At 44.2% G+C, this 12,503-nt stretch overlaps 1 protein-coding gene across 2 annotated transcripts in view; it reads left to right on the top strand.

Moving 5' to 3' along the window:
• ccdc30 (coiled-coil domain containing 30) overlaps positions 1-12,503 on the top strand; it is a 40,186-nt gene that overhangs the window by 12,207 nt on the left and 15,476 nt on the right. For both annotated transcript variants that reach the window (XM_045207148.1, XM_045207149.1), the window contains 10 exons: positions 1,149-1,220; positions 5,261-5,376; positions 5,602-5,693; positions 6,126-6,318; positions 6,846-6,947; positions 7,310-7,435; positions 9,751-9,888; positions 10,357-10,550; positions 11,792-12,047; positions 12,268-12,390. In XM_045207148.1, the coding sequence (XP_045063083.1) occupies positions 1,149-1,220; positions 5,261-5,376; positions 5,602-5,693; positions 6,126-6,318; positions 6,846-6,947; positions 7,310-7,435; positions 9,751-9,888; positions 10,357-10,550; positions 11,792-12,047; positions 12,268-12,390 (1,412 nt within the window). The remainder of the gene's footprint in view (positions 1-1,148; positions 1,221-5,260; positions 5,377-5,601; positions 5,694-6,125; positions 6,319-6,845; positions 6,948-7,309; positions 7,436-9,750; positions 9,889-10,356; positions 10,551-11,791; positions 12,048-12,267; positions 12,391-12,503) is intronic.

Here is a 12,503-nt window from a genome sequence, read left to right as displayed (position 1 = left end):
AATAAAAGACCACTCTAAAATGTGCGGTTTTCAAACACAACACAAGGCCACAGATGTCTCAAGTTTTGAGGTTAGCGTGTAATTGGCGCATGCTGACTGCAGGAATGTCCACAGAGCTGTTGCTAGAGAATTGAATGTTCATTTCTCTACCATAAGCTGCCTCCAACATCATTAGCGAATTTGGCAGTACGTCCAACCGGCCTCACAACTGCAGACCATGTGTAACCACGCCAGCCCAGGACCTTCACATCCGGCTTCTTCACCTGCAGGATCGTCTGAGACCAGCCACCCGGACAGCTGATGAAACTGGGTTTGCACAAACTGTCAGAAACCGTCTCAGGGAAGCTCATCTGCATGCACCCAGTTTATAATACATGTTTAACACTTACTTTTAAACACTCCTACAATATAATTATAATAACGCAATTATTATTAAAAAAACTTTTTTTTACCCCATTTTCTCCCCAATTTGGTGATATCCAATTGGTAGTTACAGTCTTGTCCCATCGCTGCAACTCCCGTACGGACTCAGGAGAGGCGACGGTCGAGAGCCATGCGTCCTCCAAAACACGACCCTGCCAAGCCGCACTGCTTCTTGACACACTGCTCACTTAACCCGGAAGCCAGGCGCACCAATGTGTCGGAGGAAACACTGTACAACTGGCGACCGTGTCAGCGTGCATGCGCCCGGCACGCCACAGGAGTCGCTAGAGCGCAATGGGACAAGGACATCCCGGCCGGCCAAACCCTCCCCTAACCCGGACGACGCTGGGCCAATTGTATGCCGCCTCATGGATCTCCCGGTCACGGCCGGCTGCGACACAGCCTGGGATTGAACACGGGTCTGTAGTGACGCCTCCATCACTGCAACGCATTGCCTTAGACCGCTGCACCACTCAGGAGGCCACACATTTTATTTCTTATGATTTTAACACACAACGGGAAGGAAAGGAGAATATGCTGCTGTGTGGCATCACCATGAAAGGATTGCTAATGTTCAGGAGGGCAGTTCAAATATTGGGAAATTTTAAAAATATTTGAAAACAATGTAATAAAGTGTGATATTAGTGACAGAAATGCTGGAGTAATAGAAGTGTGTAGCCTACTCTTAAAATCATGTCACAATTTGTCATTTGTAAAAAATGTAGGACCTGAGCTTGAGCGAACTGGTCAAGAGGTGGAGAGCCTGAGGAAGGAGGTGGACAAGCTGAAGCAATGTGGTGAGATACTACTTGACCTTGATAGTTCCTCTTCCATCTAATTTTTCTTCACAATCCATATTAACACTGAGTCCTAACAAGCGCCGTTATTGACTGGAGCCAGTTGGTGACTTATGCACACCAAGTGTGTAAGATAGGCTAACTTAAACTACTGTTACGAAACAAACTAGCCAGCCTACAGAAAACTCTACTCTTGCTATATCTAGGGGTTCTGTCTGTGTGTGTGTGTGTGTATACATACATACATACATACATACAGTAGCAGTCAAAGGTTTGGACACACCTACTCATTCAAGGCTTTTTCTTTATTTGTACATCAAAACGACATCAAAACTATTAAATAACACATATGGAATCATATTTTATATTTGACATTCTTCAAATAGCCACCTTTTGCCTTGATGACAGCTTTGCACACTTTTGGCATTCTCTCAACCAGCTTCACCTGGAATGCTTTTCCAACAGTCTTGAAGGCGTTCCCACATATGCTGAGCACTTGTTGGCTGCTTTTCCTTCACTCTGCTGTCCGACTCATCCCAAACCATTTCAATTGGGTTGAGGTCGGGGGATTGTGGAGGCCAGGTCATCTGATGCAGCACTCCATCACTCTCCTTCTTGGTAAAATAGCCCTTACACAGCCTGGAGGTGTGTTGGGTCATTGTCCTGTTGAAAGTTCAAAGTACTTGAAATGTTCCGTATTGACTGTCCTTCATGTCTTAAAGTAATGATGGACTGTCGTTTCTCTTTGCTTATTTGAGCTGTTCTTGCAATAATATGGACTTGATATTTTACCAAATAGGGCAATCTTCTGTATACCCCCATACCTGATTGGCTCAAATGCATTAAGAAGGAAAGAAATTCCACAAATTAACTTTTAAGAAGGCACACCTGTTAATTGAAACGCATTCCAGGTGACTACCTCATGAAGCTGGTTGAGAGAATGCAAAGCTGTCATCAAGGCAAAAGGTGGCTATTTGAAGAATCTCAAATATAAAATATATTTTGATTTAATTAACACTTTTTTGGTTACTACATGATTCCATATGTGTTATTTCATAGTTTTGATGTCTTCATTATTATTCTACAATGTAAAAAAAATTAAAAATAAAGAAAAACCCTTGAATGAGTAGGTGTGTCCAAACTTGACTGGTTGTATGTGTGTTGTACAGTTGAAGTCGAAAGTTTACATACACCTTAGCCAAATATATTTAAACTCAGTTTTTCACAATTCCTGACATTTTATCCTAGCAAAAATTCCCTGTTTAGGTCAGTTAGGATCACCACTTTATTTTAAGAATGTGAAATGTCAGAATAATAGTAGAGAGAATGATTTATTTTCTGCTTTTATTTCTTTCATCACATTCCCAGTGGGTCAGAAGTTTACATACACTCAATTAGTATTTGGTAGCATTGACTTTAAATTGTTTAACTTGGGTCAAATGTTTCGGGTAGCCTTCCACAAGCTTCCCACAATAAGTTGGGTGAATTCTGGCCCATTCCTCCTGACAGAGCTGATGTACTGTAACTGAGTCAGGTTTGTAGGCCTCCTTGCTCACACACACTTTTTCAGTTCTGCCCACAAATGTTCTATAGGATTGAGGTCAGGGCTTTGTGATGGCCACTCCAATACCTTGACTTTGTTGTCCTTAAGTAATTTTGCCACAACTTTGGAAGTATGCTTGGGGTCATTGTCCATTTGGAAGACCAATTTGCGACCAAGCTTTAACTTCCTGACTGATGTCTTGAGATGCTGCTTCAATATATCCACATAATTTTCCTTCCTCATGATGCCATCTATTTTGTGAAGTGCACCAGTCCCCCCTGCAGCAAAGCACCCCCACAGCATGATGCTGCCACCCCCGTGCTTCACGGTTGGGATGTTGTTCTTCGGCTTGCAAGCATCCCCCTTTTTCCTCCAAACATAACGATGGTCATTATGGCCAAACAGTTCTATTCTCAGACCATAGGATATTTCTCCAAAAAGTACGATCTTTGTCCCCATGTGCAGTTGCAAACTGTAGTCTGTCTTTTTTTATGGCAGTTTTGGAGCAGTGGCTTCTTCCTTGCTGAGCGGCCTTTCAGGTTATGTCAATATAGGATTAGTTTTACTGTGGATATAGATACTTTTGTACCTGTTTCCTCCAGCATATTCACAAGGTCCTTTGCTGTTGTTCTGGGATTGATTTGCACTTTTTGCACCAAAGTACGTTCATCTCTAGGAGACAGAACGCGTCTCCTTCCTGAGTGGTATGACGGCTGTGTGGTCCCATGGTGTTCATACTTGCGTACTATTGTTTGTACAGATGAACGTGGTACCTTCAGGCGTTTGGAAATTACTCCCAAGGATGAACCAGACTTGTGGAGGTCTACAATTTCCTTTCTGAGGTCTTGGCTGATTTCTTTTGATTTTCTATTCAGACCCCTTGACTTTTTCCACATTTTGTTACGTTACAGCCTTATTCTATTATTATTATTTTTTCTATACACAATACCCCATAATGACAAAGCAAAAACAGGTTGTTAGATTTTTTACAAATATTTATTACAAATGAAAAACATGAAATATCACATTTACTTAAATATTCAGTCCCCTTACTCAGTACTTTGTTGAAGCACTTTTGGCAGCAATTACAGCCTCGAGTCTTCTTGTGTATGACGCTACAAGCTTGGCACACCTGTATTTGGGGAGTTTTTTTCCATTCTTCTCTGCAGATCCTCTCAAGCTGTGTCAGGATGGATGGGGAGCGTTGCTGCACAGCTATTTTCAGGTCTCTCCAAAGATGTTCGATCGGGTTCAAGGCCAGGCTCTGGCTGGGCCACTCAAGGACGTTCAGAGACTTATCCCGAAGCCACTCCTGCATTGTCTTGGCTGTGTGCTTAGGATCGTTGTCCTGTTGGAAAGTGAACCTTCGCCCCAGTCTGAGGTCCTGAGCGCTCGGGAGCAGGTTTTCATCAATGATCTCTCTGTACTCGGCGCCGTTTATCTTTCCCTCGATCCTGACTAGTATCCCAGTTCCTGCCGCTGAAAAACATCCCCACAACATGATGCTGCCACCACCATGCTTCACCGTAGGGATGGTGCCAGGTTTCCTCCAGACGTGACGCTTGGCATTCAGGCCAAAGAGTTCAATCTTGGTTTCATCAGACCAGAGAATCTTGTTTTTCATGGTCTGAGAGTGCCTTTTGGAAACTCCAAGCAGGCTGTCATGTGCCTTTTTCTGAGGAGTGGCTTCTGTCTGGCCACTCTAACAATAAGGCCTGATTGGTGGAGTGCTGCGGTGATTTGTTGTCCTTCTGGAAGATTCTCCCATCTCCACAGAGGAACTCTTGAGCTCTGTCAGAGTGACCATCGGATTCTTGGTCAACTCCCTGACCAAGGCCCTTCTCCCCCGATTGTTCAGTTTGGCCGGGCGGCCAGCTGTAGGAAGAGTCTTGGTGGTTCCAAACTTTTGCAGTTTAAGAATGATGGAGGCCACTGTGTTCTTCGGAACCTTCAATGCTGCAGACATTTTTTGGAACCCTTCCCCAGATCTGTGCCTCGACACAATCCTGTCTCGGAGCTCTACGGACAATTCCTTCGACCTCATGGCTTGGTTCTTGCTCTGACATGCACTGTCAACTGTGGGACCTTATATAGACAGGTGTGTGCCTTTCCAAATCATGTCTAATCAATTTAATTTACCACAGGTGAACTCCAGTCAAGTTATAGAAACATCTCAAGGATGATCAATGGAAACAGGATACACCTGACCTCAATTTTGAGTCTCATAGCAAAGGGTCTGAGTACTTATGTAAATAAGTAAAAATGACTAAAACCTGTTTTTGTTTTGTCGTTATGGGGTATTGTGTGTGTAGATTGATGAGGGGGGAAAAAACAATTTAATCCATTTTAGAAAAAGGCTGTAACGTAACAAAATGTGGGAAAAGTGAAGGGGTCTGAATACTTTCCGAGTGCACTGTAGTATCACTTATTAAGTAGCACTTCATTTGGGGAGGTCCATGTGAAGCCCCTCTACACAATGCCTTTTTGTTTTCTTCAGATATGCTGGAGCTGCAGAGAGCGAAGGAGCACAACGAAAGACTGGATGGGGAAATCCGGGTTCTGAGAGAGCGAGTGCGCTCCCTGGACTCTGAGAAGAAAACCCTGTTACAGATGGTGCGCATTAACTAAACATAGGCCTACTGTTGGGCCCTAAAATATTGGGTAACCACATATTACCTAACTGATTCTTTGTAAGCTCGAACAATAATGTCACAGACTGCCAAACTCCCAGCACTATGTGATGTGGTTAGTACTTGTATGATCCTTGTGAGATAGAAAGAGGATGTGTTTCCTGTACAGAAGGAATGATGTGTGTACACCGACGTGTGTATTTGTCAGGGGGAGGGCAATGGCAGTGAGCACCATAAAGACCTGCCTACGCTGTTGTTGACAACATCGACACCTGACGAACAGGAGCAGATTCATAAAAGGTATGGATGCACCCTCAGCCCCTCTGCAGTAAATACGTTTATCCTACATCTGTAGAATCATTCTGTTCAGAGGTCTTTCTCTGGTTGTGCTGACCAGGAGTCACCTCATGTCAGTCATGTCCACATGTCAGTCATAAGAAGTAGCATTCACTCTATTCAATCAAATGTATTTAATAAAGCCCTTTTTATATCAGCAGTTGTCACAAAGCGCTGTATTGCCATTAATCAATGATCTGACATATTTCTTGTTCTGTCTCTTTCTCACACTCTCTCCCTCTTTCACACATGTATCTTACTCCCTTATTTTGTGCCGTCTTTCTACCTCCCTCCCCTCAACTTACTCTCACCCTGTCTTTCTTTCCCTCCCTCTCTCTTACACACTTTTCTCACACGATCTCACTCTCTCCCTGACTCCCTCACCCTGTCCTGCAGGTGTCGCGAGGCTGTGGAGGACGTGGGCAGCCAGCTGCGGGAGCTGCAGCGGCGCATGCAGAGGCAGCAACAGGAGCAGGAGGAGCTGGTGGAGAGGAACGAAGAGCTGGAGGCGCTACTGGGAGAGGCCCAGAATGCCAGCAAGGAGGAGTGCCAGCGCCACGAGGGAGAACTCGAGGGACTGCACCGCAAGGTGGGAGAGGGGGTTGAACGAGAAGGGTCATAAATACACTACCGTTTTTTTTAGAACACCTACTCATTCAAGGGTTTCTTTATTTTGACTATTTTGTACATTGTAGAATAATAGTGAAGACATCAAAACTGTCATCAAGGCAAAGGGTGGCTATTTGAAGAATCTCAAATATAAAATATATTTTGATTTGTTTAACACTTTTTTGGTTACTACATGATTCGATATGTTCATTGTTTTGATGTCTTCACTATTATTCTACAAAGTAAAAAATAGTAAAAATAAAGAAAAACCCTTGAATGAGTAGGTGTTCTAAAACTTTTGACCGGTAGTGTATATTCTTTCATTTATTTTTTATTTTATGACATAATCAAGAGTAATTTTCTCAAGACCTTTTCTTCTTATCTTTTTGCTAACAGAACATAGAAAATATCAGTTTTCACAGATTTAGACACTGTTATGGTGCTGGAGATAATGAATAGGAGGTTATAAATTATAATAAAGTGTTCCTTTTAAACGTCCACTCACAGATTAAAAGCCTAGAGGCAGAGCTGAAGAAGATATGTGCTCAGGACCAGGTACTGAAGGATGGAGGTGTCGTAGGCAGAGAGACTGAGACGTACTTACATCAGGTAGGAAAACGTTGTGCTGGTAGTTTAGAGTGGAAATGTACAAGCTAACTTGCCTGTGCCATGCTTTTGTCTCATCCAACTACTTTCTCAAAGTGTCAGGCACCCATTTAATGGTAGTCATTTAAAACCAATGTAGCAGGCCAAATAAGTTCTTCCCAGGCACCCAGAGGCACCCAGATTGGCCATCGCCTAGAGCTCTTTGATTGCCAGTGACCTATTGTACATCTTAACGGTTTGTGATTTGTGAACTTTGAGAACAGGTGATGTGCTTGAGTTACAAGTTGCCTCTAACCACAAAACAGGACATCAGTGAATAAGGACTTTTACCAACTGTATTATGTTTTTCTGCCTCCCCTACCTAGTTGAGGGACAGCAGCCAGGAGAGGGTGGCTCTGCTGGAGGCTCGTCTGACCGAGGAGAAGGATTGGAGGAGACAGCTGGAGGTGGACCTTGGCGCTGCCCAGGCTGCACTCAAAAAGAACAAAGAGGTACACTGCAAGGCATGCTAGGTAGAATAATGGGTTTTGCGAAGTCCAAGGATGTATATAAACTCTGGATTGCTGAATTGCTGACGCTATGTATTGCTCATTGAGAGGCTTTGAAGCCACTGGTCGGCCATTATGGCACTCCCCAGTAGGAGCAATCCTCCATAGGAATTAATGGAATTCTACAGTATTTCAATTAAATGTTTCAAGGGCAAAATTACATGTATTTAAGTATTTTTGTTGTTGTAGTGGTTATGTTTAGCTTACACAATATAATTTAAAAGTATGTATTAAGGTGTCTGTAATGTAATATACTTGGCAAAAATGTAGACGTAAATGCATTCCTATAGCTTCCAAAATATTTTTTACAATGGAGGAGTACCAAGATGGCTGTGCGGTGGCTTCAATAATGCGCCCCCTGTCAGTCATCCAGGGTTTATACACGCCATTGGTAACCTCCAATGGTTGAATTGGTCAGACTTCTTCATTGAATAGCTACAGTGAGGGAAACAAGTATTTGATCCCCTGCTGATTTTGTACGTTTGCCCACTGACAAAGACATGATCAGTCTATAATTTTAATGGTAGGTTTATTTGAACAGTGAGAGACAGAATAACAACAACAAAATCCAGAAAAACGCATGTCAGAAATGTTATACATTTATTTGCATTTTAATGAGGGAAATAAGTATTTGACCCCTCTGCAAAACATGACTTAGTATTTGGTGGCAAAACCCTTGTTGGCAATCACAGAGGTCAGACGTTTCTTGTAGTTGGCCACCAGGTTTGCACACATCTCAGGAGGGATTTTGTTCCACTCCTCTTTGCATATCTTCTCCAAGTCATTAAGGTTTCGAGGCTGACGTTTGGCAACTCGAACCTTCAGCTCCCTCCACAGATCTTCTATGGGATTAAGGTCTGGAGACTGGCTAGGCCACTCCAGGACCTTAATGTGCTTCTTCTTGAGGCACTCCTTTGTTGCCTTGGCCGTGTGTTTTGGGTCATTGTCATGCTGGAATACCCACCCACGACCCATTTTCAATGCCCTGGCTGAGGGAAGGAGGTTCTCACCCAAGATTTGACGGTACATGGCCCCGTCCATCGTCCCTTTGATGCGGTGAAGTTGTCCTGTCCCCTTAGCAGAAAAACACCCCCAACGCATAATGTTTCCACCTCCATGTTTGACGGTGGGGATGGTGTTCTTGGGGACATATGCAGCATTCCTCCTCCTCCAAACACGGCGAGTTGAGTTGATGCCAAAGAGCTCGATTTTGGTCTCATCTGACCACAACACTTTCACCCAGTTCTCCTCTGAATCATTCAGATGTTCATTGGCAAAATTCAGACGGCCCTGTATATGTGCTTTCTTGAGCTGGGGGACCTTGCGGGCGCTGCAGGATTTCAGTCCTTCACGGTGTAGTGTGTTACCAATTGTTTTCTTGGTGACTATGGTCCCAGCTGCCTTGAGATCATTGACAAGATCCTCCCGTGTAGTTCTGGGCTGATTTCTCACCGTTCTCATGATCATTGCAACTCCACGAAGTGAGATCTTGCATGGAGCGCCAGGCCGAGGGAGATTGACAGTTATTTTGTGTTTCTTCCATTTGCGAATAATCGCACCAACTGTTGTCTCCTTCTCACCAAGCTGCTTGGCGATGGTCTTGTAGCCCATTCCACCCTTGTGTAGGTCTACAATCTTGTCCCTGACATCCTTGGAGAGCTCTTTGGTCTTGGCCATGGTGGAGAGTTTGGAATCTGATTGATAGATTGCTTCTGTGGACAGGTGTCTTTTATACAGGTAACAAGCTGAGATTAGGAGCACTCCCTTTAAGAGCGTATAACCTGTATAAAAGACACCTGGGAGCCAGAAATCTTTCTGATTGAAAGGGGGTCAAATGCTTATTTCCCTCATTAAAATGCAAATCAATTTATAACATTTTTGACATGCGTTTTTCTGGATTTTTTTGTTGTTATTCTGTCTCTCACTGTTCAAATAAACCTACCATTAAAATTATAGACTGATCATTTCTTTGTCAGTGGGCAAACGTACAAAATCAGCAGGGGATCAAATACTTTTTTCCCTCACTGTATATGTCAGGGGCCTACTTTGTCCCCTGATTACAACTCGCATGGATTTAACCTAAATCATGTGGAAATGTTACAACAGCCTACCTCATTCATTTGGAAATGCACAACAGCAAGTTATTTGTCCTTTGGTTTTATAGCTGTATTTGTAGCTGTAGTTTTATCTGTAGTTATATAGCTTTAGCAGCTATAGTTGTGTTTAATGATAATACTGTCATTGTCTGTCACCCCAAGACACTGCAGAGAGATGAGAGGGAGCTGAGGACGTTGCGATTGGAGCTGCAGGGCCTGCAAACTGAATGTCAACAAGGGAAAACCCTCATCAAGAGCCTAATGCAAGTTAAAGGGGAAAAGGGAATTTTGGAAGAGAAAGTGAGTTGAATTCACCAAATTGCCCCTGCCATCGGTCATCACTGAATACAGTCTGTACACCATTGTTATATGTTCATCAAAAACATAAACTTCACACTATAGGGCCAAGCCGCGATATACTGGGCTGACCTGGTTAAATGCTGAAACCGTGCTGAAAAGGAAAATATACAAGTACGGTTTGGGCCAGCAAAGTACGGTTTGGGCCAGCAAAGTACGGTTTCAGCCAGCAAAGGACAGTTTGGGACGGCCCTATAGTGCGAATCGGGCAATAGGGTTCAGTTTGTGATTCATTTCAAATCCATCCTTCATTGTATTCGACTGCACTGATCAAGAGACTATTGTCGCGTAGGAGTGAAGCTACCAAACGGAAGACAATGCACTGACCTAATATCATTTTCTATTGATCTGAATGGACAACATGTCTAGTGGAAGTGAAAGTGTTTTTCATTCACTTTGTGCTCGCGGCAGGTGGCCCAGTTGGAGCGCGCTCAGAGCAGACTCCAGAGTGACCGGGAGCGCCAGACAGACAGCAGCCAGACCGAGAGTAGCCAGACCCAGGAGGACCTGAGGGAGAGCAGGACGCAGGTGGCAGAGCTGGAGGCCAAAGTGGAGCAGCTCACTTTGGAGCTCTCCTGCTTGGAGGAAGAGCATTGCACACGGAGGTCATTATCTAGACCAGTGGTCACCAACCGGTCGATCTTCTAGGCATTCCTAGTCGATCACCAAACATTTCTGTAGAAAAGCCAACGATAAAGACTTGCGCTCCTTTATTTTTATTCGACTTTGCTTTTGGCGGAAGGTGCACTTGATTCAGAAGCCCTGCACGCAGGTTAGGCACATTTTGAACCATTTCATTTGTCTGAAAGGACAAACTCCGCCTACCCGGCGGACCAGGAGAGCTGTAGCTAAATCAAGAGTGCCTACTGCGCTGGCCAATCGGATAGCTCAAATCACCGTGCCTAGTACAGCTTCCACGACCCCACAGCAAAGTTTGATACCAGAGAGAAACTGTCAAAGAATACAGCAAAGAGCTGCTGTTTTTATGAGTGATTTCATGTTTACGTTTTTTTATTCAGCAGTGTCAACACTGTTTTTATAAAGCATAAAACACGCTTCTCCCGACTCTCGTGCTGCAGCTGCACTGAATTAGTAGCCAAGTGTATCGATAGGCCTGCTCGTTATATTTTAATATCGAGGAATATTTAACTTTCTCTGGTCATAGGAACAACATGCATGAGGCAGAAATAATGCGATGCGACTCGAGTTTCACTATCAGTAGGAGGACGGTGTCCCTTTGGTCAATTAAAAAAATATATATTCTTTCAATTTATGCTCCGCTGTGCCTCGCAAGTTATACAACTGATCTGTTTTGTTGTCAAAGCTTGAGTTTTGAAATATAATATGGCCTGAGAATAACAATATTAGCAGGCCAGGCATTTAGCCAATATGCTGTGATAATGTATTAGGCCTACTGCACAAACGTCATTCCTACAGAACAGTTTTTATTAATGTTGCATAGGCTTACATTTTTCATGTTTAAAAAATAAATAATCTGAGCGGTAGATCTCGGCTTGCTTTTTGACTGCGAAAGTGATCTTGACTCAGAAAAAGGTTGTTGACCACTGATCTAGACTTTAGACTGACTTTTCTTTACATAGTCATTTTGTGACTAGAGGATTTCTTTTTTTATGTGGTAAAAGCCTTGTTGCGGCAGCAGTTGGTGTAATTGTCCTCTACAGAGTGCAGCTCTGTCCCTATGATTCCTTGTGCCGTTCCCCCCAATCTGCCGTCATCACACTCCCTCGTATGGCCTTGCGGTTGTGTACTGTTAGGTTGCCATACAGTCATGCATCCTAGTCAGGTCACAGTTCCCACGTGTCTGACTGTCCATGCCACATTTCAGGGATGAGATGGCGCAGGAGAGGAGGCGGGCCGCAGACCTCCAGGCCCAGCTGAGTGAGAGGGTCCGGGAGAAGCTGACGGCTGAAGGGGAGAAGGAGAGACTGGGCATCGAGGTACTCCGGCTCAGGGAACAACTCCAACTCTCCACCCAGACCCGGCAGGAGACAGCAGGGCTCACCAGGTCCAGACAGGACACCCCAGAACCAGACTACAGCTTCCTGCTAGCAGAGAGGACCAAAGATGAATGCCTCAACCAGGTACCTGGATAAGCATTCACATAGAAACACATGGTTAACATGGGGACTTTCATAGGGTCTTAAATAGAAAAACATCTGATTTATGATAAGCCAAAGGATGTATGAATATCAAATTGTGTTGCCACATACATCAATTATCAGTAGATTGTTTATGTATCTTCCATATCACAGATTGTGTGTGTGTGTGTGTGCGTGCGTGCACTCTGCGCTCCCCTCCTAGCTGGCGTCTCTGAAGTGTGAGCTGAGTCGTCTGCACGCCATCCTGGAGGAGGAGCGGCAGCTGGCCACTCAGCACCAGCTGGCCCTGCAGGCCCAGGTCAACGAGGCCCAGGCCCGCACTAAGGTCAGTACCCAATGTCCCCTCAAGGGCCTGTCAGTGTAACTCAATCAATACTGTCACGCGTAATCCACTGAACAACGATAAGCCAACATTACTCAACGTTATCCCTCGACGAT

Source organism: Coregonus clupeaformis, chromosome 24, assembly GCF_020615455.1.
Source record: "Coregonus clupeaformis isolate EN_2021a chromosome 24, ASM2061545v1, whole genome shotgun sequence".
NCBI lineage: Eukaryota > Metazoa > Chordata > Actinopteri > Salmoniformes > Salmonidae > Coregonus > Coregonus clupeaformis.
This window is presented reverse-complemented; position numbering and strand designations above follow the sequence as displayed.